Here is a 24,783-nt window from a genome sequence, read left to right as displayed (position 1 = left end):
CACAAAAGCCACAGCTATCTCCCCGTATCTCCCCGTTAAAAAAAATCAATTGTGCACGAAAAAAAGGGGAATACGCGAAAAATACAAACACTGGTGACGGTTTGTTTTCGGTGGGCGACGGACGGCGACGAGGCGTCCCCGCGTCGTGCGGCGAGAGAAACGGCGGCGACAGGCAGGAGCAGCGGAGAGGGTGTTGTCCTGATGCTTAAATGGAAGTGGGTGGGCCTCCACGGTCACACACCGCCAACTTCTCCCTGGATATCATTCTGACAAGCGCTAATTTACTCGTTTATGGTCTGTCTATCCGGTGAAAGAGGCATACGACGGGGCAGCGAGGGGGCTGACGGGCCGGGGACGGTCGCTGTGTTCTCCGTTATTTCCGTTATTCGGGGCTGCTTGATTGTGCCTGCGCTTGGCACCGCCCTTCCTGGCCGGTGGGTGGTTTCGTCAAACGGGCAGATCCGCCACGGCCCAGCGCCGAACATATAGGCCGTCCTCCGCCTCTGTACCCGGCCGGCCTTCTACCGTGAACTACACCCTCTCCCTCTCGGTATATTAATGCGTTATGAGTGGTAGGTACCCTCCCCCCTCTCCACCCCTCTCTTCCTCTCTCCCTCCGTTTGGTAGATATGAGGCTTCAAGCCCCTTTGATATTGATGATGAGGTTACTGGTTTCTCTGCCTTTTATTGATCAACCTTTGTTGTGCTGTATCTGCCTTATGATCAGATTTTATTCCCAGCACACAGTGCCGTCCTATCCTGGGACTTTGCACTTTGTGTACTCATGTGATGATATTACAATATTTTCTGCTCTCTCTCTCTCTCTCTTTCTCTCTCCACAGACTCGAAGAAGGAATCATCTGGAACTGAAGGAGGGAAAGCATCTAAAAAGGGGAAAAGTTCTGGATCGCAGGTACTAAAAAGAAATAAGAGTTTATTATAGTTCAATACTTTTGCCTTGCCTGCAGGCCAAAAATGTTCTCCCTCCCCTCCCTCCCAGCCAGCCAGACACCTCTGGGGGCGTTTCTCTGGTGAATTCAACTTCCTGCTTCTGTGCAGCCCTGCTGAGAGCCAGCCCAGAGCCTCATGAATAGGCTTTACATGGCTGTCACACTTCAGCCACTGTACTTTTGAATTGTCTGTTTGAATTAGGGTCAGAATGATTTAATTCTGCATATGGATTTATCTTAAAGACCGGCAACATTGGTATGTGCCTCTACTAAACTGTGGAACTTCTATTCTTAGCTGCTATTTTTTTTTTTTTTTTTTAAGAGGTTGTATATTTCTTGGAGATAAATTTCAGCCAGGCAGTTATTGAGTCTATCTTTTGTTGTCAAACATTAATGACAAGCATTGCTGCTGCTGTTATTTCCCACGCTGTTGTTGCTGATACAGAAATTAGGCTGTTTTCGTGCACTGTTGAGAGATGTATAGCATTAAAAATTTGCCTGCGACCTAGTTCCTTTGAAAGGGAGGAGAGAGAGAGAGAAGGCAGCATTTTCTTCTACTGTTCTGAGAAAAGAGAAATGTGGTTCTCACACGCCCACCCACTCGCTTCCTGTAATACCGCCCACTTCCACTGACAGCTCTCTCTCTTTCTCTCAGCTTTTTCATGTTTCTTTTTTTTCTGCACCATGTTCTCCCCACCCCTCGATCTTTTATTCTTTTTCTTCACAGTTTTAGGTTGTTCATGATGTAAGTGTGCAGAATGATACTTGCCCATCCCTTCGGCTTTTTTTTTTTACTCAAATGTTGTACTTTCTTGTTTGTGTATGTATACGAGTTCTCTGTGAGTTTCCGTCTGTCTCTAACCCGACTCGCCTCTTTTCCCCTCCCTCCCTTGTCTATCCTGTTCAACTCTCTCTCGCTCTGCCCCTCCTTTTATTTTCCATCTCTCCTCCGCCCTCTTCCCTACCTTGTCTCCTCCAGGATTCCTCTCAGCCCTCTCCCTTGGCTCTGCTGGCAGCCACCTGCAGTAAGATCGGAGGGCAGGGGGGAGTGGAGGGGGCCCAGGCCCAGGTGGGGGCCCAGCAGATCCAGGTCCAGGCCGGTCAGATCCAGCTGCAGGCGGGTCAGCTCCAGGGTCAGATAGTGGTGGACGCAGCCGGGGGTCAAACCCTGGTGCCCCAGCAGTTGGAACTGGTCCCAGCTCAGTTCACAGGGAACGGCTGGCAGATCATAACAGCGGCGCCTACTATGGCCAAGGAGAACACCAATCAGCCTGTTGCAGTGACGGTAGCCACCACCTTGGCCAATGACAGCTCACCTGGTCGCAAGGTAAAGGACGTCGAGGGGTTTCAATCTTTTTGCAGTTGTTGTTTGCCAGCGGTTGTCCTTCTAACTGTATCGCTGCTTCTCTCCTGTTGGGCAGGTGAAGGCAGTAGGTGGGACCAATAGTGTTGCAGCCAATCAGCAGCAGCAGCAGCAGTTTCAGATCATCCAGGTTCAGAACCTGCCCAATGCCGGGGGCGGGGTCCAGTATCAGGTCATCCCTCACCTCCAGACTGCAGATGGACAGCAGATCCACATCAGCCCGGCTCAGACGGCCTCCATCGGAGCGCTGCCGGAGCAGGTTCAGCTCATCCAGACCCAGAGCCCAAGTCAGACCCAGGCCATCCTCCAGCCAGCCAACCAGCAGACCATCCTGACGACTACAGCCAATCAGACGATGCCGCTGCAGATCCGCCCCGCGCAGTCTTTCCCGCTGCAGCTGCAGACTCTGCAGGGCTCCCAGGCTCCAGTTATGACCACAGTACCCATAAACCTCGGTGGCATGACCCTGGCCCTGCCTGTCATCAATAATGTCGGAGGGGGCGGGGCTGTGCAGCTCATCCAATCCGCAGATGGCACATTCTCCGTCGCCAATGGCAACCAGCTGGTGACAACCATGGCTCCTCCTTCAGCGTCAGGTGGCTCGACGGCGGTGGTAGCCGAAGGCGACGGCATGCCGGATGGAGGACAAGTGGTTTCTGCCGGGTCGGACGGCGGGATGGCGGACGCCCAGGTGCAGGGCAGCGAGGCAGATTCCCAGAGCCAGGCCAACGGACTGCAGAGCCAGGCCGACGCAGCGGGAACCATACAGCAGGTGATCGTGGGCCAGGTGGGGCACCAGTTGGTCCAGCAGATCCAGCTGCAGCCCCAGAGTCAGGGTCAGCCCCAGGGCCAGCAGCAGCCCCAGCACATTCAGACCCTCCAGCTGGCCCCCGGACAGACCCTCCAGCCCATCCAGGCCTTCCAGAACCCGGCCCAGGTCCTTATTCGTACCCCGACACTGTCCCCCTCGGGGCAGATCACCTGGCAGACGCTGCAGCTGCCCGGCGGGGTCTCCCTGCAGGGCGGCCTGGGGACGGCCATGCCGCAGCAGCTGACACTGGCCCCGGTGGCTGGTGGGACGACGGTGGGGAGCGGGGGGCTGGTGTCCCTGAGTGGAGCTCCCCTGACGCTGAGCGCAGCCCAGATCAACCCGGGGTCTGGGGTACAGACGGTCAGCATCGCAGGACTGGGCGCCGCCGGGGTTCAGGTGCAGGGTGTTCCCCTCACCATCACTGGTCTACAGGGTAAGGACCGACGCGCTAAGAACAACGTGTCAATTTGTTGCAACTGATCAATGACCTATCTATTTCTTACAATAAGTTGTATGGAGTATGGATGTCTTCTTGCATAGCAGGGTCCTGTTGGCATCCACTGGACTGTGTTTGGATTTTCCACTTTCAGCTTTCCATGTCGAGTTTTCTTTAAAGATGATGCAGATGTTTTTTGATCAGTAAGTTAACATACTTTGTCATTTCTAATCACCTTTCAGGTCAACCACAGGGTCAAGATGGGGTCAAGGTTCAGTCGTCTCCCTTGACAGTCGCTGTTGGCAACATGGCATCAGGCTCATCCATGAGTCCGGACCAGCTGGGCTCCGTCCAGAGTTCTTCAGACCAGGAGGGACCCCCCAGCAAGAGGCTTCGACGTGTCGCCTGCTCTTGTCCAAACTGCAGGGATGGAGAGGGAAGGTATGGACACTATGGATGTCACAATTACTTGTTTTCACAATGAATCGCGGTATTAAACCCACAATTAATTGATCGCAAAGATTCCTAAATACCGTCACTTTCCAAAAAAGATTATGTATGAACTGTGTCGGCAGATGTGCGCCAAAGTAAAGGTGAATGCACAGATACTGGTCCATTTACCTCACGTAGCACAAAGTGTCATTTGTAATTAAAAAAAAAAAAAAAAAAATTTAAAATTAACCTAAACATTTGGTATCGATGACAATTAAGGACTTGAATATTTCAAACACTTCCCCTAGCGGATTAATAACAGGCTTCCTACACATTTGAAATTTCCAAATTCCATGCTTTTTCCAGACTTCTCTGTAAAAAAATTAAAATAATTTGTGATATTTAAGTAAATAGATGTGCATCATATAAAAAAAGCATGCAATTTATCTTGTTTTCATTATTCTGAATGTGTATGCCATTATGCCACCAAATAATTTCCAGAAGATTGTAGCTAAGTACAATAGCACATACAAAATAGTTAACCCAAATAACTTCAGATAAAACCAAACCAAGATAAGATAAATAAAATAAATATATTTCCATACAATAGTTTCCATTTTCCATACTTTTCCAAACCTGGAAATGTATAAAATCAAATTCCATACTTTCCAAAGTTTCCATACTTGCGTAGGAACCCTGTAATAATTGGTCATATTTTAATGTATATTTGAACTATATTTGATTTTACACATTAATAGTGTTGTGAAATTAATTATTGCATAATAATTGGGATAATCGTAATACCGTGATTATTTCTCTGACAATAATCGTACCAAAAAAATCTATTATCGTGACATCCCTAATGGACACACAAGAAACAGACTGTGCACAGATGCTATAGTACAGCCGGGGTTAAACTTCTCATTGTGTTGGAACCTGCTGGGTTTGAGGACGTTGTGTATTATAGGGAAATCAGACTGATGATGATGATGATAGGACAACTGGTTAAAGAGATGTATAATGAAGAGGTAGTGTATGTACTGTATCACACATACACACACCTTCTAGCTCACTCCTAACCCAGGTGTGTGTGTGTGTAGGAACAGCGGGGACCCCACAAAGAAGAAACAGCACATCTGCCACATGGAGGGCTGTGGGAAGGTGTACGGCAAGACGTCCCACTTGAGGGCCCACCTGCGCTGGCACACCGGCGAGAGGCCCTTCGTCTGCAACTGGATTTTTTGTGGCAAGAGGTTCACCAGAAGCGACGAGCTGCAGAGACACCGGAGAACACACACAGGTACAGAAGTGTAGCGATGTAGTTCAACAAAAAAGAAGCAAAAACCTTTAGTTTGAGAGGCTGGAACATGATTATTTGGCAGTTGTGCTTTAAAATGTAAAAAATCACTGAAACAAAAGTTCAAGGTTTCCGTTTCCATAATATACAACTTACCTGTGCACATGTGTATACAGCTGTGATGAGCAAAGCCATTATTTTACAGAGCTTGAAGATCGCAACCAGTTATTCTTTTTGACATCGGGGAGTATTTAGAGAAAGCCGGGGGTCTGATATTTTACGATCACTTTGTTTTGTTTTCCTTTGTCTCTAATTATTTGTCTTTTCCCGTCCAGGCGAGAAGCGTTTTGAGTGTCCTGAATGCTCCAAGCGCTTCATGCGCAGCGACCACCTGTCCAAGCACATCAAGACGCACCAGAACAAGAAGGGCGGAGCCGCGGTGGCAATCATCACCACCGACGACATGGAGGAAGACGCCCCTGAAGGTCTGGTCGCCTCCCCTCAGATAGTCGCCGTGGCGACTCTCTCACGTGACTCTGATCCTGCTACACCCACCACCTCTAATCACCTGGAGGAAGAGGAGGAGGAAGAGGAGGAGTTTGAATAGGCGGCCGACTGCTGCTTCTGTGTGGAAGGCTGACTTCCTGTTTTTTTGGGAGTCTTTGCAGGGACTGTAAAGGTGGATAATTTTCTTTCTTTTTTCTTTTTTTTTTAATCTTACATAATTTTTAAAATGTTGTTCACTCATGAAAAGGGACTCAAAAGAGACGGTATCATGCGATGAACAGAACCTGAATAATAAAAACTTTACAATCCAAAAAATAACTAACACATATAATAACAAAAAATTTAGCCTAAACATATGAAAGAATAGTTTGGCTTTTATGAAATGAGTCTATAATAATTCCATACGTGGTGGGGAAAGGAATCTAAGTAGTATCTAGATTAGCACAAGACAGGGGGACCTGCTGAATCTAATACCATCCAACATCGAGACATTTTCTAATCGCAACAGAATCTAACTCTATGCACAAAGTTGAGTTCCTGTTTCATACCTGTCAGACAGTGCTGAGGGTCAATCATGGTACAGGACTGTTGCAGAGCAGCAACAGAGCAGGGACAGTCTTGGGATGGGGTGGCGTGTGTGTGACGCGTATGAATGAGTGTGCGCTTGTTTTCCCATGCTGTCATGGAGAGAGGATCTACCTAATTTGAGTTTTATTCATGGTTCAGGTTCAGTCCTCGGATCAGATTCAGGTGTTGATTCCTTCGAGACCAGTTAACGGATGAACTGTTATTGAAGAAGGGAGGGGATGATTTAAAGAAAAAAAAAAGAGTAGAAAAAAGCACATATAAAAGATTTATAAATAATGCATTCCTATTGAGGTGCAGTGGCCATTAGAAAAAAAGGTTTCTATAGAGAAAACAATCCAGCTTTCTACAACTTTGTTTGTGTAGTGAAAGCAATACTATAATGACAATCCTAGTGAAACCATGTTTACATTGTTAGGGGAAGTTTTCTCTGTTATAAAAAAAAAGGCAGTTTGCTCTAAGATTAGGGAAAACATCTGAAAACGGTGCTGTTGTCTGAACAAAGCCAGTTACTCTGCAGATATCGCAGAACAGCGTCAGGTGTCATCTGGTGAAACATTAGGCGATACCGGGTTTTGTCGGACGGCCGCACTGATCACTGATGTTGCTTTTTTTATTTCTATTTCTTTTTTCTTTTTTTTTGCTTACTGTGCTCTGGTGGGACGACCCCCCCTCCCTTCCCCCTCCTCCCTCCGGTTCTCCACCTCTAACCCTGCTGCGTGACCGATGTACCGCAATTGCCTTAACACAAGCTGTCGTACAGAGGGAAACTTCAGAAGTGAGGTGGATGGAGAAAGATGGGCGCTCTCCTGAGTTATTTGGGGGTCACGTGGAGAGCACAGCACAGCGAAGTGAAGTGAAGCGGCGATAAGAGCTGTGTGTGGGGGGGCGGGTGGGGGGTGTTGGGGTCAGGCTATTTAGCTATGTGGATATTTGAGATGTTTTTTGGTGGTGTTGCTCTGTGTTAGTTCAGTGCGTACATACTTTTTAAATTAAAAGATACTTTTATTTTATAGAATTTATCAGTTGTTTTTAAAAAAAATAAAAAAAATCCCCTCCCCAGTATGTTAACACACAGGGCCCCACTGTGTATGGCTAATTTATTATTTATCCTTGATTTGTAATATTTGCCTTTTGCTGGACTTGTATTTGTGTGCGTTGATTCTGAGGTTGTGTACAGCATGTTTCAGTTTTTTGCCGTAGTGCTGCTTCTCTCTCTTCTTTACTCTGTGCTTCTGTTTTTTTTCTCTCTTTTTTCTACGTCTGACCATTGCTGTTCATTTCTTTTATCTTCTCTGCGCCATAACATGTTTTTTGGAGAAAAATAAATAACAAAAGAAGAAGAAAGCAAAAAAAGTTAACTATTGTTTAAAGTTGAAAAAGGTTGATACCAAACAAATTTAGATGTTTTTGGTAATATTTTGTGTGACAACCAACTTTTTTTTCTTTGATATTTTGTAGTGACATCTCATTTGTAAAATCCTTTTCTAAAGATGTTTGTTTGTCTCCATGACATTTGATAATGGGTTTTTTGCCAGGTTAGCCTGAAAGGCTTCAGTTTATTGATATTTTTAAAACTGGTTTGTACAAACGTGTTATGTCGATAAAAAAAAGAAAAAAAAGGACAACTTCAAGCAGAAAAAATGCTTTGCCTGCATAACACTTGACAATAAAGTGATTAAAACGGTCTTAAATTCCTGTCAGGCTGGTATTTGAGAAACAACAGAGCACACACTCAACACACGGTCTCTGTAACTTGTCCTGCCTCTTTATCGCTGGGTAATCTCTCAGCTGTGTTGTGACAGTGGCGATGATTGAGTAACTGTACTTCCCTTGAGAGCAATTACCGCTCCGTGTTACCGGTTCTACTATTGATAGTTTCTGAAATGATACTGTGAAAATCAAACCAGTGACCGTCCAGTTACAGGACAATCTGTTACCACTCAGAAACATGCTTTGAGCTGTTTTGAGGGAGTGTTCAGCATCTACTTCAGAAAACACAGTAGTACAAATCACCCAAAGTGTAAATCGGCTACAACCAGAGAGTGACGACTGGAGGCGGTGAGTTCACTGGCAGGTCACGCTGACTGTCAGGTTACAGAACGCATCGTGTAGTAGGCAGCTCACGCACACCTCTGACATCTAACTCACTTTGAAGTACACCTCTTCCTGGTGTTTTAAAGTTTTGAAGGTAAAGGTGACTTTGACATAATGAACTCTCATCAGAACAAAGGGAGGGACAAGCTTTTGATGTTTGTAAACTGTGATGGCACTTTGGGTTTGAGCTTCACCAAGGAGATCATAATAATAAAAAAGCAATCGAATCAACTACAGGTATCAGACACAGCACTCATCATTGGACTGATGTTTTGAGGTGTTTCTTTCATACGCTTTAAAAGGTTTATAAACTATTATGTTAGGAGAAGCTCGGCAGTGGCTCGGGAGGTAGAGTGGGTCGTCCAATAATCAGAGGGTTCTCTGTCCTTGGGCAAGACCCATTACCCAACTTGCCTTATGTGAATGTGTATGAATGATCATGGTGGTGGGAGCTGTTTGGCGCACACCGACAGCCACGCTTCCGTCAGTTATGGCTACGCACGTAGCTTACCACCAACCGGTGTGAATGTGGTATGAATGAATAATGGTTTCTGCACGCGCTGTGGGTATCGGTATCGACAGAAAAGCGCTATATTTCATTTTTATTATTAAAAGCTCCACTACATATACTTTTCTGTTTCTCACACACATTTCATTACAGTGATGCGTCATGAAGATCCTGTGACCTCAGGCTGACCTCTGACAGGGCCGTGCCCCTCAGGTACCTGCTCATTACACCAAGTCAGCCTGCTCGGTCCGTGGTCACCTCAGGAGCCAATAGTTGACCCAGACCTGACCCCATACACTCAACACCAGGTACACAGCAGCTACACACACACACCCACCCACCCACCCACCGACGTGCGCACAAAATGACCTGTCACAATCGTTACAAAATTGCCTGATTGCAATTATTTGAGCTGATCCTAATTAATTATCATAATCGTTAAAATCGTTTCCACCGTTTTTAGGTTTGACTGGTGCTCTCATCATCACGTTGGGCCCCCTTCTTCTGCTATGGTTTAATGACACATAACTGTTTATCTCAAGTCGCTGAATTGCATCGCAATTAGTACCTATCATGGATTTAGTTACAATGCCAATAAATGGCTCTTCTTCATAAGGTGTAGTTTAGCTTTATACAATAATAGTGTCATAAAATGGTCAGAAAAAAAAGACAATTAAATTGTTAATAGCAATTATTTGTATGGCAATTAATGGCCAACTAAAATTTCATGATGGTGACAGCCCCACTTGTTTCCTCCCACCCAGGCAAAACAAATGTTTTCAATGTACAATAATGAGAACAAGAAGAGTACCTTGGATTTTCCTTTTTTGACCAATGTTCCCACCAAAGAGCACCTTCGTCATATCTTTTGAACCTTCTGAGCACTCTGGATTTTTTTTTCTCCATACAATAATGTTTGTTTTGATTTTTCCTCTGTAAAAAGACACAATTTGTGAGAAACACACAATCACCAGATGAAGGTGTGCATGGATACATGGCAAATCATTGGATAATGCCATTCTTTATTAAATCTTTTAAAAACGTTGTTGGTATAAAAGGCTCCGTTTGCATCCGTTACACAGAAATGAACCACTTACATTTGTTCTAGTGAACATAAAGTACAAACACTCAACAAAAAGAAAATATACATACAACGCCAAACTCAGTTCAGGCAGTAAACGAAAAAACGATCCTGTATCATACGCAGCCTTGTAACGCCGCATTATGTAATAATGTAATACATTTTCACGTCATTATGTAATAACGCCACATATTGTAATAAAAATCTTTAACGCAATCATACTACGAGTCCATGGTCCAGTAGATATTCATATAGGCTACTCATGTCACACATTGGCGGGTGTTGGTGGTTTACTACATAATGCACCAAATTATTAGCCTGACAAGCCAGACTATATCATTAAAATGTATAGTCTGGCAACGGCCGGTAGACCTCGGCTCAATCCAGGGGGCGGGATGAAGGCTGTCTTTCAAACTGCCTCTGCACGCAATAGGGTAGCGCTACGACTAATCAGAGCAAAGAGCAGGATGACGTCAGCCTGACAAGCCAATTAAAATGCATGTCGTCATCACGTTAAAGCAGAACTATGCAGGATCTCGGCTGTAATTATTGTGGCTCAGAGACACTGTGATGGTTGAGTGACCTATTATGAGGGTCTAGGCCAATGCGCCCACCCCCCCCACTGGCTGAAAACCGCACTTGCAAGATCAGTCCTCCGTCTCGGTGTCCCAAATCTCATCAATGGATAGAACTATCGCGAGAAACTGCCTTACGGCAGTACGAGATAAGAACGCAGATGACGTCATGCATGTCATGAATCGTGATTGGTTTGAGTTCGGAAAGTCGGAGGAAACCATGGAAACATGTTTGTACTGATGAAGTTCGGCTTGTGGCTAACACGGAGCTAATGCTAACAGACACACACACAACATGGATCTTTTATAAGATAATGTAATACATCATGACACACACACGCCTTCGCGTTTTGGAACCTTTATTCATGTGTGTGTATGTCTGTGTCTTTGTCTGTGTGTGGCCGTATTAGCGTTAGCTCCGTATTAGCGTTAGCGTTAGCTCCGTATTAGCGTTAGCTCCGTGTTAGCGTTAGCTCCGTGTTAGCAGGGCTTAGCAAACACCGCTCTCTACCTTCAGCAGTAAACACAAGCACGTGTAGGGAGGGGGTGGAGGAGGTGGTGGCGGCGAGTTTTTTTTTTTTTACGACAGTGACATGTGCCTCCCAGAACTGTGGGGGAGCCCCGAGAGGGAAAAAAAGAGAAACCAACGAAGGAGCGAGCTATTTCCGGTCGACCTGCATAGTTCTGCTTTAAGCCCGCCCAACACCTCTCTAAACAGAGCGCTGTGATTGGTGAACACAAACGGTGTTCGAGACTCAAAAGGTTCCTATGGCTCGTTTCTAGACCCACCTACGGAGCAAATATATTTGCTGCCGCTAGGGTGCGTCGAGATTTTTTACATTATTACATAATGCAGCGTTACAAGGCTCAAATCAGGTTATATAAAACTTTAACAGTGTATGTGCCTTATCTTAAGGTGATATAAGAAGTTTCTCTAGTTAGCTAAAGGTTTATCTAAACATGTGCATTAAAATGAGTTCTACAGTACTGTGCAGCACCAGAACCTCCTCCAGGTACCAGCTCTACAGCAGATCCTCCTCACTGGTCAACACTCGTCCTGCAGCTCCTTCTGAATGCTGGGGTGGAGAATAAAACAAGACGTGAGTTTATCTGCTGTTAGAATATGTCACAAATAATGATTATTGTTCTGCTTGACCCGTCAGCCATTTTTCCAACTGTAGTCTCAGGGAGTTTGTAACATTAAACTGAACGGTGAGAAGGAAGTGGCCTACCTCTCCAGGTACTCATGGACATTGCCGTGGCCGTTGTAGCGGGCCAGTCCCACCAGGATGCCTGTTGCACAGCGCCCCTCCTTCTTACGACACAAACTGCAGTTGCACATCCCTCGGCAGATAGGGCAAGACCACGTCTTTGAAGAAAAGGTTCAAATTCAACACAGGTGACCAGACACGTTCTTTACGCTAAACAAATTCATTTTTGTTTTTTAAGTTCATTCCACTCCAAGTGCTCTCCATTTTCATATGACCTGCCTCCAATGTTTCAGGGAATTAATGCCTGAGTGGACTGAGCTCAAATATATGCAACCATTTCTCAATTATCCCTCATTAAGAAGGATCTGTATTGATAACGGCCATTGATTTAATGCATTTCTGTGTGATAACTTTCCTAGTCTGACTAGCACTTTGACCTAAAAGCAGTAGCTTTTTGAACTGGATTTCCCAATAATTAAAACACCAAACAGATATGTTGGTTGTTCTACACAAAATCCATCCGTTTTGTTATTACTGTAAATGGAGGGTGTTTGAAAAGCAAACATAATAGATCAGAATAAAAAGATCAAAATAAAAGAGATGTATTTACAACTACATTTGAGGGTTCCTATAATTTGAAAAGTAAGCAATACATATCCCTTTTTATTTATTTATGTAAAAGCAAGGTAAATATACACATATTATTAGGGACAGAAAAAGTCAAAGGCCATAACCTGACCACACTTCTACTACTTTTCTGCATGATCCCTTATAAAGGACTATTAAAAGCTTTTTTGCTAAAACAATCAACAACAATCAATATTTGAAGACCTCACATTCCTTCCAGGAAATAAAATGTTTAATACACGTGTTAATCACTGACCGGGTCGAGCAGCACAGTGCGCACTTCCTCTCCGTAGCGGTTCCTCAAGCACAGCCCACAGAACTGACCTTTGGCCCCCACACAGAAACCACTGCGACACACTGTCTTGGTGTCCAGAGTCTTCTGTCTGCACTGGTGACATGAGCTGCCCTGGGAGGATGAACACACACAGAGTGAGGAGACGCCGAGCTGATGGCACAGCACAGTACTGGCAGTCTCCAGGGCACCAAGTGGGTGAAGGCCTGATGGTACTCACGTTCTCTTTGTCCCAAATCTTGTCTTTGCTGCGGTACGCTATGTTGTCAAGCTCCTCTTCGGTGATGTCGTCGACTGACCTCACATACTGATTCCACTTGGAGCTCCTCCTTTTCCGTTTCTTTTCACCAACATGTTCATCATCCACCTGGACAATGACAACAGACAAATTCTAAGTACAACGGGGAGGACACAAACAAGACACTGCTATGTAGGCAGCAACATTTTAATAAGTCTTGAACAGAAAATGACAGGTGCACTTTCTTCTAAGTGTTTATTTATTTGACTTAAGTTTACAGGATAGCCCCTTGAGATGTGCCATCTCATTTTCGAGGGGGTCCATATTATCAATGGAAATACAAACATACATAGTACATAGTCACATACATAGAAAGTAAGCAGAACAAACAAACTGAAAAAAAACAACAAACATTGATTTTGTTTTACAGATGACTGAGATGAAAATTGACTAGGAGACTAAATGATGACCATGATGGCTTATAAGTGCACCTTGTTGAAGAACTTTCAACATTAGGTAACATCTGGCTAAAAAGGAGCAGATGTGCAGCATGTGGTACCTCTATCAGCTTCCTGACGTCTACAGTCCGGGGGGTTCTGGGGCTGACCGGCTCCCGTTTCTCCTCCACCGCAAAGTTCTCAGGGGGACGAGCCTTACGAGACGGGTTCCTTCTCTCTGACCCCGCCTCTGGTTCAGACTTACGTTTCCGTGGCGTGGCTTTCTCTGCCGTTTGCTTCTTCTTCTTCTGCAGAGACAGAGACAGAGGGAAAAAGGTGTTTGCAAACCAGGCCAGTAATTCCATTAAGATTAGATTAGATTAGATTAGTTTATTTGACCTTTACAGGAAAATATTCTTCACGTTCCGTACATTCACAAGTGCCAGCCCCACATATATTAGCCACACATTAAGATACTAAGCCACACACACACACACACATCTACATGTTACAGCCATCTTTGAGTTTTATTTAATTCAGTGATAGCCTTGGGGACAAACTTGATTTTCTTCCAGGTGAGTGTCCTGTAAGGGTGTCCAGAGGGGAGCAGTATGAAGGGTGGGTTGAGGGGGCGACTGGGGTCCAATGCAATGGTTATGAGCTCTACGTGCAGTGGCTGTGCTGTTCTGGTCTGAGAGACTGGGAGTGGGGAGGCCGATGATCTTGGCAGCTCTGTGTGTTATCTGTCTGAGTGTGTTCTTGTTGGGGGCTGACAGCATGTAGAAGAAGCAGGGTGAGCAGTAGAGGAGGGAGGGCTGGACAATGCTTTTGTAAAGTAGCAGCAAAAGGTGTATTTGTTACAGTCTGCCAAATGAATGTAATGCACCTGGTGATTAGTAATCGTCTTGTCAGAATCTTCACATACATTTTGAGCAGAGAGCATGTTGATTTTTCTGTCATGTGTTTGGGAAAAACTGGTAAGTAGACTCACTTGAGGGGTTGTGGGCAGAGTCATGTCAGCCATGGTGCTCAGATCAGCAAACAGCTTAGCCAGCTGAAAGACAACAACAGAGAGGGTTTGACAAGTTAGGGACTGATGTAACTTACTGTAAGTTTTTTCCAGAATATGGAGAAAACACAAAAGCTTCATTACCATGGCCTTGTTTTCCTGGATGTTCTTGTCCCGTTTCTTTAGGCTCTGATACAGGACCTCCTCTTTGTCCTCCTGTTGCTCCTCCTCCTCTTCCTCTTCTTCCTCCTGCATTTGCTCCTTACGCGGCCGTCCCCTGCCTCTCTTTGTAGTGGGAGTTTCTTTCACAGGTTTTTTAACATTTCCCCTCTGTGGTTTCTGTTTTGGAGTAGACAGTCTTCTAGTGGGAGTTTCTTTCACAGGTTTTTTAACATTTCCCCCCTGTGGTTTCTGATTTGGAGTAGACAGTCTTTTCATGGGGAACCTGAGGAGCAAGATTAAAATAAAATCATGATTTAACCGTTCAAGAGTTGACACTATTGTCATGAGACGGGCATAGAGCCTTAGAGTGGAAAGCAGATCGGATTTAATCCCAATTCACTTCAACATGAAATCACAGACAATGCATTTATATTAGTATCTTGCTGAGATTTACATACAAGAAAAAGATACTTACAGTTTTTCTCAATTGCTAAAACACTAAACCCTATTGTCTGAACCAAATTCTCAGTTGCCTGAACCCACTGATTGAATCAGTCACTCTTTTGGCAAAACCATCAGCACTTTTCACCTGTTTAGACACATCTTACCAACACATTTTCATTGTGATGCACCTGTGTTGCATAATGCTGAGCACAAGTGGCAAAAGTCAAACACAAGTAAAGCACAAATTTCACCGGTTGAACACAACAACTCAAAATTGATAACACTTGTGTCCAATGATGTGAGGGCACATATACTGTAAGCTAGTTCAGGATGAAGTCCTGTGGCCTGATCCAGTACAGAGAAATGATGCTGTGGCTGAGTTGTGCACTTCTCATTTCTATATTTTTGTACTTTATTTTTACGTAGGCTTACTGCATACAAGTGCTAAATGCACAAGATTTGTGTTTGTCTTTGTACTGTACAAGTGCTACGTGTAAATGCACAAGATTTCTGGTTTTTGTACTTCTTTTTTTTTTTTTTACTATGTACAAGTGCTAAATGCACAGGTTTTTTGTTTTGCAAGAGGAGAAGATGAGAGACGACAGGGTGAAGGAAGAAAGGATGAGGGAGGGAGGGAGGGAGGGATGAACTGGGAAGAAAAAAGAAGGAAGGAAAAGGGGATGAAATGGATGTGGAGAGGGAGGGAGGAGGGTGAAAGAAAGGGAAGGAGAGAAGTGCTACAGTGTAAATGCACAGGTTTTTTGTTTTGCAACATGCATTTAGCCTACAGTGAACAATAAACATTTATTTCTACAGCTTCATGTGCTGAGCATTGTGTTTTCTATTTTTCTATGTAGTGTTTAGTGGCTGCTCAGTAGTGTTTTTAATTTTGATTGACTCGGGGCACGGTTTGACAACATAGTTCAGTTTTGGGCACAGATTGAACTGTTTTGAGGTGAAAGTTTGGTTTTGCAAGAAGAGTCTCAGGTTTTGTGAATGTAGCTTGAAAATTGGGGTTTGTGTTCACAGTTTAGAGAAAATGAGAGAAGCTTTCGAGAAATGTGTCTTAGCAATCGAGAAAAACTGTAACACAATTAATTGATTGCCCCAGTAGTTGCAGTAGCGCCATCAACAGGAGGCTTTATTAAACACATAGTCTCTGCCTGTTCAAGAAAAACCATGTGGGCCTTTGTTGTGTTTAAAGGCTACGTAACCCTGTGAACGCACCTCAGGGCCACTAAAAGACTTCTCCTCTTTGGTGGGGAAGCTGCCTCTCCGTCAGAGTAGAAGCCCGTGTCCACATCGCTGTCCTCCTCTGAATCCTCCATCTGGAGAAACCCAGTGAGAGAAGGCATACAGGTTGGCGGTTAGGTGCTGCAGCTTCATACATTTCCATCAAATGACGTAAGAAATGTCGACAATAAACATTTCATACCTTGGTTTTCATCCGTTTGTTCGGAATCCTTCTGGGCTCCTCGTCCTCATCCTCACTGAAACCTTCAAACTCCTCCTCACTGTCTGACTGGCTGAACAGACGAGCCAGCTCAGCAGTGATGTACTTGGATTTGAAACGTGGAGCCTGTTAGCAGAAATGAAACTACATAAGATCTCTGCTCTGCTGGAAATAATGATATGCATGAATGGTTAATTGAGGATTTTAAGGTCCTGTGTCATCATCTTTAAAGAACAAGAAATCTGAATACAACCAATAAATATTTAGGCATTGTCATCGACTATGGCAACAACAACACACTTCCTGGACAAAACAGGGAGAATACACAGCTTTCTATTTGCACGCAGTGAATCTAAAGTGACAAACCAAGAGGTGGACTCTGTAGCCATATTTTTCTTTCACAAAATGAACTCGTTCAGTTCTCACACTTGACACCAGAGGGAGCACCGGTCCATCAGTGGACTGAGCAAAAGCTGTGGGAGCATTGAATTTTTTGCAGGTGTGTCACTACAGCAACTGCCAGGTTCAGCAGAGCTGTGGCTCATAATAAACTTATCATCTTGAGTTTACTCTGGCAGGTAGCGAAGTAACCCCAAGGACCATCCTTATCAACACAGGCCTGTGCAACTTCTCAGCAACAGCAGGCCGCGGCCATTTGAGACCATTGACACAGTGAAGCAGAAACTTAACATTACTTACAACTGCTCATTTGTGAGACCACACACACCTCAATAAATGTATAATGTCTGTGTGTACTAAATCTAAAATACACAAAACACATTAAAGCATGTTTTGTTTTCAGAAAATGTGCAATTTTATTTAACGTGGGCTGTTAAAATACAGATAAATAATGAGGTTAGGTTTGGCTGTATTCTGGCCTCACAGATATACAGCATACATAAATTCATTACAATACAACAAAACAATTTAAAAAATCACAGTAGTTTACATGATCTAAATCAGAGTCAAGTTGAGTCTGATCCATGCAGTGGGTGCCCAGTGTCTCTGCCTTGTTGATATCTGCTGCACTTGCACCACTCCCTCCCCAGGCTTAATGTTAGGTGACCTCTGACCTTTCATGAGGAGGATCAAAGACTGCACCGTCTCCACCTCCTTGACAAAATACCTATGCAAAATATTGATCTTGTGATCCTGCACCGATTTGCTGCCAAAGGAATTAAATGTTACTGGACTACTTTCGTTTAAGTTGTCGTGGGCAGATCACGTGTAAGTTACGCTAGCTCTTCAACCAGGTCAAAACAAAGACATAGCCTACCACAAAGTTTAGGACAGAAGTGCTCCGTAGATTACATTAGGCTATGACTGTTTATGACACGATATCTGGGTTATTGCTAAAGTGAATCGCATATAAACACCTTGTTTTGAGGGGTAACTTATGTATGCATGGTTACAATGGAGGAAACTCAGCTCGGCCATGCAAGCAACGTTAGCTGCTTCACAATGGAGCTGAGTTTGACTTTTCTTCACGCTAAAAACTTATGGGGAAAGGAAAGCTACATTTTAACGCACTGCTCCGCCGCTTACCTGAGATGTGAGGGTCATTTTTATCTCCGTTTTGTGGCAAATTTCTGTCCAGGAGGAAGTTTTGCCTTACAACCTACAACATGAAAACCAATCCGTGTATGTGCATTTAAAAATTAACCGCTAGAGAGGTCGGTGGTTGCAAAAGCAGGGGGTTCGTCGGTGGAGAGCTTATCTCTGAATTTGTAGGTCGGTTCAATAATGGTTATTTTCAGTCCACTAACAATTGGTAAGTAAAATGCTTCGTTCACTAAAATATTTCGAAAAGGAGGGTTTCTGTATGTTTACAGTAGCTTCTCTTATTAAAACCCCTACCCCCCCTCACTAACAATGGTTCGGCCCATCGCTTCGCGCGAAAACGGCAAGTGGGCGTGGTCTTACCGATGAGCTGGAAGGGAGAATTTCACTCTTTTTTTATTGTGTGGTGATGTTTGGATAATATAATACATCCATGGTTTGGACCTGACATTGTACTTTTCTCACAACTGTCTGTGTATTTTATAAAAACATAAATACACACATGAGGACACACATGTCTGAACTGAACTCCTGAATCAGTTATAGGCTTACTTTATAATTCGTTTGCAGATTCAGATTTTGCAAATGATCTCTTTGTAAAACATGATTAACCTTAGTATTGAGTGCCAGTATTTGGTAACTGCAGCCTGTAATTAGTAAATTAATATTGTCATTAGGGTGTCGTGATTATAATGGTGGTATTACTGTAAAATTGAAATATTATTAATTATGATAATGATAATATGGCAGATATTTTGTTCATCTGGCTGAATTCTAATTTTTTGGTCTTACAATTAAGCTTACAATTATATATATATATACTGTATGTATATCGACTTTTCAGTAGGCCTATATGGAAAATGTACAGTGATGGTACTATATAATGAAAGTGGGGCATAATTTCTTCATTCAGTGGACACTTCACTCTGAGTTTGTCCCGTTAAATATCCCTAACTTTTTCTAAGTAGTGTAGCCTATATCTAATCTTTTGTCCATTGTCATGATCTGATACTAATACAGACGGTACACCCAATCTGATTTATTGCTTGGTGAGTGTTGTTAGAAATTGTGTAACAAAAACAGAAAAAAAATATTGGCAGAACATTTTTGTTGATTAAGTTGTGTTTTTATGTTCGTTTCTATTTTTTCTAGTTTTAAGCATGTGATGTTTTTATTCCATAGCTACAAGTGAATCAGTTAAATGCGTGGGGGTCATTTTGGCATGGTGGAACAAAACAACAATTCAATTCAATCTTATTAATTAAGCACTTTTCATGCAGTAAGTACTTTACATGGTTAAAGGAAAGAATTGAATCAAGTAAACAGTGGCCAGGTTGAATCAGACACTGTCAGTTGTTAAGGACAGTTTATGCGAGTTGCACAAACAGAAGCAAAAGTCAAAAAACATCTTTCATCGTTCCACTTCTGGTCGCTCATATCTTTGTTCACAACACAGTTCTCAGATTGGTAATTGTCTGGCTGCCCAATAGACCAGTATGTGAACTTCACAGGACAGCCATCAGACCACATCCACGTGCCTTCTTTATGGGTATCGCTGAGTCCAGTCCAGGTGAGTCCCTCTGCAGGGTCAAATTTCTTGACTAGGGCTCTGACAAAATTTTCTTCATCCAGACTTTGGATGGACACCAGGTTGGCCCCCTGTGACAAACAGTTGACCTCTGCATCAGCCCAGGTCATACGTGAGGCAATGTACTTGTAGCAGCGGCCATTGAAGTTGAACCAGAACATGGGACAGTTTCCACGCTGGAGCTTCACTTCAGGTTCACCTGAAGGAGACTCAGTGCCCAGAGCCAGACCAAACAGGAAGAGTATAGCAGGATCATGATGGCGTCTCCTTGGAGCAGATCAAGGAGTTGATGTGTTGGTTGGAGCTGATCTGCACCGCTGACAGGCCGCTTTCTTTTATATGCTTTTGGGTGTCTGACATTTTGCTGCAATGTTATTGGTCAAATATACTTGCCAAAAACTGTCATCTGTGCAGAACCACACGGTATCAGAACATACGATAACATGTTGATACCAACTTGCTCATTTGCTCACCTCAAATGGCCTCTATCATAATCTTGCTCAAAGGTTCGTCACAAGAAATTCAAGTAGGTTATGTATGTGAGCAGGTCAGTAGTATTGGAAATGTCAATGTAAGTGTATCATTACATAAAGTTACAGCATTAATCACAAAAAAATTTGGCTTGGACAAAGGCCCAACTGTTTGTGATTATTGGGTTGCCAGCCTCAGGGACTGGACACATTCGGTCAGGTTTTATAGACTAATCTGGCTTTCCTGTTTATTCAACAAATAAAGAATAGATCTCTGCTGGGACTGTGAACACCTGGCTTTGAAGACATTAGGAGGATAGAGTTGGACTATTTAATACAGTATCCACTACTATACCCATTCCTACAATAGTACAAAGCCTTCAATATTTCCTCTTTCTCATTGTGAACTTAAAAAAAAAATGTATTTAACATGCAAACAAAACTTAAACATTTCTTTAAAAAAAAAAACACACAACTTTACACAGCCATGACAATGGCTGATAAAACACCTAGTCCAGCCTCCTGTTGACTTGTTTTAAGTGTTTCACACCAGCAATAAAAGATGAGCGTCATCACATTGACTCACTCATTTGCTGCCCTCTAGTGGCCACAAAACAGAACAACAGGTACTTGTACATTCCAGCAGTGCAGCCTCAACCCACAAACATCTTTTCTCCTCATGTGCACCTCCACATGGGTGAACCTTAAAGAGGAACTAAACCCCCAAACCACTTTTTTCTGCTGAAAACAAATATATTTGGGTATAAGGTAGTGTTGTCAGTTGATTCTGGTCCAACTTTTGACATTTTAGTCAAAATATTTCAATTTGGTGTATTGTGTAGTAAAAATGTAGAGTGACTGCCCTCTATGGGTTGAAACACGGCTATTGCAATCTAATTTTTCTATTGGCTGAGATGGAGGCAGATGACGTTTTGGAGGCAGCTTTCGTCACCGGCCACCAGCTCCCCGACCAATCAGCACCGGCTGCTGCCTGCCGCTAACGGTTGCTAGGCAGTCTAGCTGCTCTGCTGCGGCTAACGGCTGCTAACAGCTGCCTGAACGGGAATCGTTAGTGCGGCCGCCGCCGGCGCTAACGAGCCGTTAACGAGCCGTTAACGAGCTAACGAGCCGGCGGATCAGCTGTAGATGCACTGTGTCAGGGCTCCTAGTAGTGTCCACGCTACTAGTGCTGTTAGAGTCGCTCGTTAGTAGCTCGTTAGCAGAAGTGTCGATGTGTGTTTATTACTTTTTTTTCTCTTTTGTGTGATTTCGCGGGTGTGAATGGGGCGCAGGGGAGGGGGGAGGGGGGATCGGAGAGTGATCCTGAGTCCCGCCCATAATAGGCCCTTTTCACATGACGTCACACAACTTCCGGGTTGGAGCGAAGCAGGGTATCCGTCTTTGCTTCCGCTATCTCACTGAGCGGTGTTTTCAAAATAAAATGGACTTCACACAGTCACTCCTCAAGCTCCCAAAAATTCGTTTAGGAGATGTACACAGGCTGGCAGAAACATTTTCAAAGACTCCAGCCTCCAAACTCGACAAAGGCTACAAGTTCTTTATAGAACAATACCTGTTTGATTATGAAGGTAAGTGTTTTGTCTTCTTAGCTCTGACGTTAGCGGAGATGCTAGGTAGGCTAACTAACTGTTAGCTAACTTAACGTAGGTAGGCTACAGTTGTTTTGATCATTAGTTGTCTGTTTCTCGATTAAGTTGCTATGGTAGCTTTATAAATATTATTAACTGTTGCTTTATCCACTATTCTATTTCACAGCTGTTACCGAGTCGTGCCTTGAATATAGTTTAATATTGTTTAGCCTTCATGTGCTATGCCGAGCCTTGTCTCACCTAACATTGTTTTGAAACAGTGTCAAACGCTGTTGACCACTTGGTCACAGTGAGAGCACGCTGTCACAGGTCAATGAGGAAAAGCGAGGAGCCTCATTATCTACAGGTTTTTTAAATATGATTTTAGGGCTCAGTTTTAGGGCTCTTTTGTTGTGTTATGCTGCGGTTGCAGACTTTGCAGTATCCCACGAAGTTCTACTGTGGGTGTAGTGTTTTTCTCAGTCTCATGTCAGTATTTTAGGAGCCACAATCAATAAAACAGCTGTGCACATAATTGTTAAGGCCTTTGTTAGATGAGGACAACAAAGACTGAGAAGGACACTGTTGACGAGTGTTTACATGCCCACTAATAATCATCGTATTATTGTATTTCTGGATTAGCCTATCATTGAAGTGGCCATGTGAATTCAATTCAATTCAATTCAATTCAATTCAATTCAATTCAAATAACTTAATGTATCCCAGAGGAGTAGTTTAACAGCACACTGATCATTATTCTGGGCATTTATGCACTCAATGAAAAAGAAATTTCTTTACACCTACTGTTCCATAAGTTTATATTCTGTCATGTTACTGTTTTGATAATTTAGAAATTATGAACTTAACACATCATGTCTATATTTCCAGTTTACAATTGACTCCAGAGAGGACCCCGTGGTACTGGAGTGCATGGCATGTTCCTGTGCCGCAGGTAAAGCGCTGTGTAACCACATGGTAGCCCTGCTATTCCAAACAGCACACTACAGTACCATGGGGTTCAAGACTGTACCACTGCCACTGTCCTGCACCAGCATGCTGCAGACCTGGCACCGGCCAAGGACACAGGTCAGATATTTATATACTACTCTTGAAACTGTAGGACTTGCAGTTCTGATTGCCTGTATTATTAATATTATTATTATTGTTATAGGGAATTGCACCAGAGGCAACAAATGACATGACGGTGTGTAAGCCTAAAACAAAAAGTGTAAGGACTGGTGCAAAGTGCACACTGTACAGGGCATATGCTGGTGAGTTTGAATGAGTTTTACTCTCCTCCTTATACTCTTCTATTCTCATCTTCTGTCCTGTCTTTGTTTACCCTCATCCTATTTCCTCTCATTTACTCTTTCTCTATTTTTGTCAGGGCCGCTGCCAGATCCTCATATAATGGCCAGTGGAGAAAAACTGAAAGACGTTCAACCTCAACCAGGGATATGCAAACTGCTGCATGGGCTTGACAACCTTAAATTGGTCGATTCTAAATTTGGCCCTGTACCATTTGGCTCTGTCCTTTCCTATCAATGCCCTCCTGAAATTAGCAAAGACTGTATTAAACACCCTGATGCCCCTGCATTCCCTGTGTTACCTGTTGATGGCTACAGTTTTAAATTCCCCGGAAATCATGAACTCAATTACAAACAACAATGTCACCTGGAGAGCCTGAAGGTTATTGATTTATTTAACCTTTATTTTTCGAGGGGTTTCACATAAAGAGTGTTATCTGTCAATATTCACAATTAATGTGATGTGCGTTAATTTCTTCTTCTTCTTTTTTTTTTAAAGGTAACACGGGAGATCTCAGCTGCTATCGAATCTGAAACAAGACAGCAGTCAGAATGCCAGTTATGGACCCTGGTACGCAAACCCCGACTCACAGCCAGCCGATTCCGTGAGATATGCCATGTTCGTGGGGAGTCTTCTGCCAAAGCCTTGGCTTCTCGCATCCTGAGGGGAACTCCTCAGACTGCTGCCATGAAACGCGGTTTGGACCTGGAGGCGGAGATACTGCGGCAGTATTCAGATTACTGTGATGTCTCTGTGACACCTTCTGGTATAATAATACACCCAGACGCACCTCACCTTGGGGCTAGCCCTGATGCCAAAGTCTTCAACCCGTGCGAAGAACCACCATTTGGCCTGGCAGAGGTCAAGACCTGCGATGTGGAAAGTGTTCGACAAGTGAAACACCTGACCACAGTTCAAGGCAAAGCCTACCTACGCAAGACACACAGATACTACTACCAGGTGCAGGGACAACTGGCCATAAGTGGACTTCAGTGGTGTGATTTTGTTACTGATACGCACACTGACATCACCGTAGAACGAATCTTTAGAGATGAGGACCTTATCCTGTCCATGCGCCAAAAGCTGGATGAGTTCTACTTCAACATCTACATGGATGTCTTCTTATGCAGTAAAACTTAAGAATGAGTCTGTGCTCTATGTGCATGTAGGTATGTATGTGGATGTGTGCAGTGTGTGTGTGGATGTGTGCGTGTGTAGAGCATGCATGCATGCATGCGTACCGAGCATGCATGCATGCATGCGTGTGTGGATGTGTGTGCGTGTGTAGAGCATGCATGCATGCATGCGTACCGAGCATGCATGCATGCATGCGTGTGTGGATGTGTGTGCGTGTGTAGATACTGTATGTAGATATGTAGAGGTGTGAGCATGCATTATTCCATGTATTCATTTTCCATTTGTGTATGCCAGTTCCTCCTACACCAAAAGTGTTAAAATGGTTACTTTAGATGGTTTTTAAATGATTTCAAAATGTTTTAGTTTTTAATGCATGTAAAAAAGTTTAATGTAAAAGGTGTACTTATTTACAGTACAGCGTTGCAATGTTTATGACTGTGGTGTGAGCAATTTTCAAACTGTTGAATACTGATCTCATGTTGTTATGAGTGACACTTTTGTGAATAATGTCACATTATATTAAAGATGGATGTTTAAACAAGGACACTGAATCAGTGATTTAATAATAATAATTCATTTAATTTATATAGCGCTTTTCAATAACCCAAAGACGCTT

The 24,783-nt window shown here is 43.6% G+C and overlaps 3 protein-coding genes across 3 annotated transcripts; 2 read left to right on the top strand and 1 right to left on the bottom strand.

Moving 5' to 3' along the window:
• The first annotated feature begins 83 nt into the window (after positions 1-83).
• sp4 (sp4 transcription factor) lies at positions 84-7,241 on the top strand. Its single transcript, XM_083982714.1, has 7 exons — positions 84-572; positions 843-913; positions 1,930-2,277; positions 2,372-3,557; positions 3,803-4,001; positions 5,093-5,292; positions 5,625-7,241. The coding sequence occupies exons 1-7, from the start codon at positions 566-568 to the stop codon at positions 5,894-5,896; spliced, it is 2,283 nt and encodes a 760-aa protein (XP_083838840.1). The 5' UTR covers positions 84-565; the 3' UTR covers positions 5,897-7,241.
• A 4,257-nt stretch (positions 7,242-11,498) lies between these two features.
• Positions 11,499-18,171, bottom strand: cdca7b (cell division cycle associated 7b). The gene is made up of 10 exons (XM_083982462.1): positions 18,061-18,171; positions 16,498-16,641; positions 16,290-16,390; positions 14,601-14,901; positions 14,439-14,501; positions 13,570-13,755; positions 12,993-13,139; positions 12,737-12,886; positions 11,875-12,011; positions 11,499-11,718 (listed from the first exon to the last, which is right to left on the bottom strand). The coding sequence occupies exons 1-10, from the start codon at positions 18,076-18,078 to the stop codon at positions 11,688-11,690; spliced, it is 1,278 nt and encodes a 425-aa protein (XP_083838588.1). The 5' UTR covers positions 18,079-18,171; the 3' UTR covers positions 11,499-11,687.
• A 3,545-nt stretch (positions 18,172-21,716) lies between these two features.
• LOC310993240 (uncharacterized protein) lies at positions 21,717-24,273 on the top strand (the record flags this gene model as incomplete). Its single annotated transcript, XM_083981554.1, has 5 exons — positions 21,717-21,722; positions 22,611-22,808; positions 22,894-22,993; positions 23,110-23,411; positions 23,529-24,273. 5 exons carry the CDS (start codon positions 21,717-21,719, stop codon positions 24,168-24,170), a joined length of 1,248 nt encoding a protein of 415 aa, XP_083837680.1. The 3' UTR covers positions 24,171-24,273.
• Positions 24,274-24,783: the final 510 nt, after the last annotated feature.

Source organism: Trachurus trachurus (assembly GCF_905171665.1).
Source record: "Trachurus trachurus genome assembly, chromosome: 11".
Taxonomy (NCBI): domain Eukaryota; kingdom Metazoa; phylum Chordata; class Actinopteri; order Carangiformes; family Carangidae; genus Trachurus; species Trachurus trachurus.
The sequence above is the reverse complement of the archived record's forward strand: the minus strand, read 5'-3'. Positions and strand labels throughout refer to the sequence as shown.

Excerpts from the sequence above, each read along its gene's own strand:
- cdca7b (XM_083982462.1), bottom strand. Across the intron at positions 14,902-16,289 it reads AGTCTTTTAGTGGCCCTGAG|GTTCCCCATGAAAAGACTGT; the intron begins GTGCGTTCACAG and ends CTTGCTCCTCAG. Across the intron at positions 13,140-13,569 it reads ACGTCAGGAAGCTGATAGAG|GTGGATGATGAACATGTTGG; the intron begins GTACCACATGCT and ends GTCATTGTCCAG.
- sp4 (XM_083982714.1), top strand. Across the intron at positions 2,278-2,371 it reads ACAGCTCACCTGGTCGCAAG|GTGAAGGCAGTAGGTGGGAC; the intron begins GTAAAGGACGTC and ends CCTGTTGGGCAG. Across the intron at positions 4,002-5,092 it reads TGCAGGGATGGAGAGGGAAG|GAACAGCGGGGACCCCACAA; the intron begins GTATGGACACTA and ends GTGTGTGTGTAG.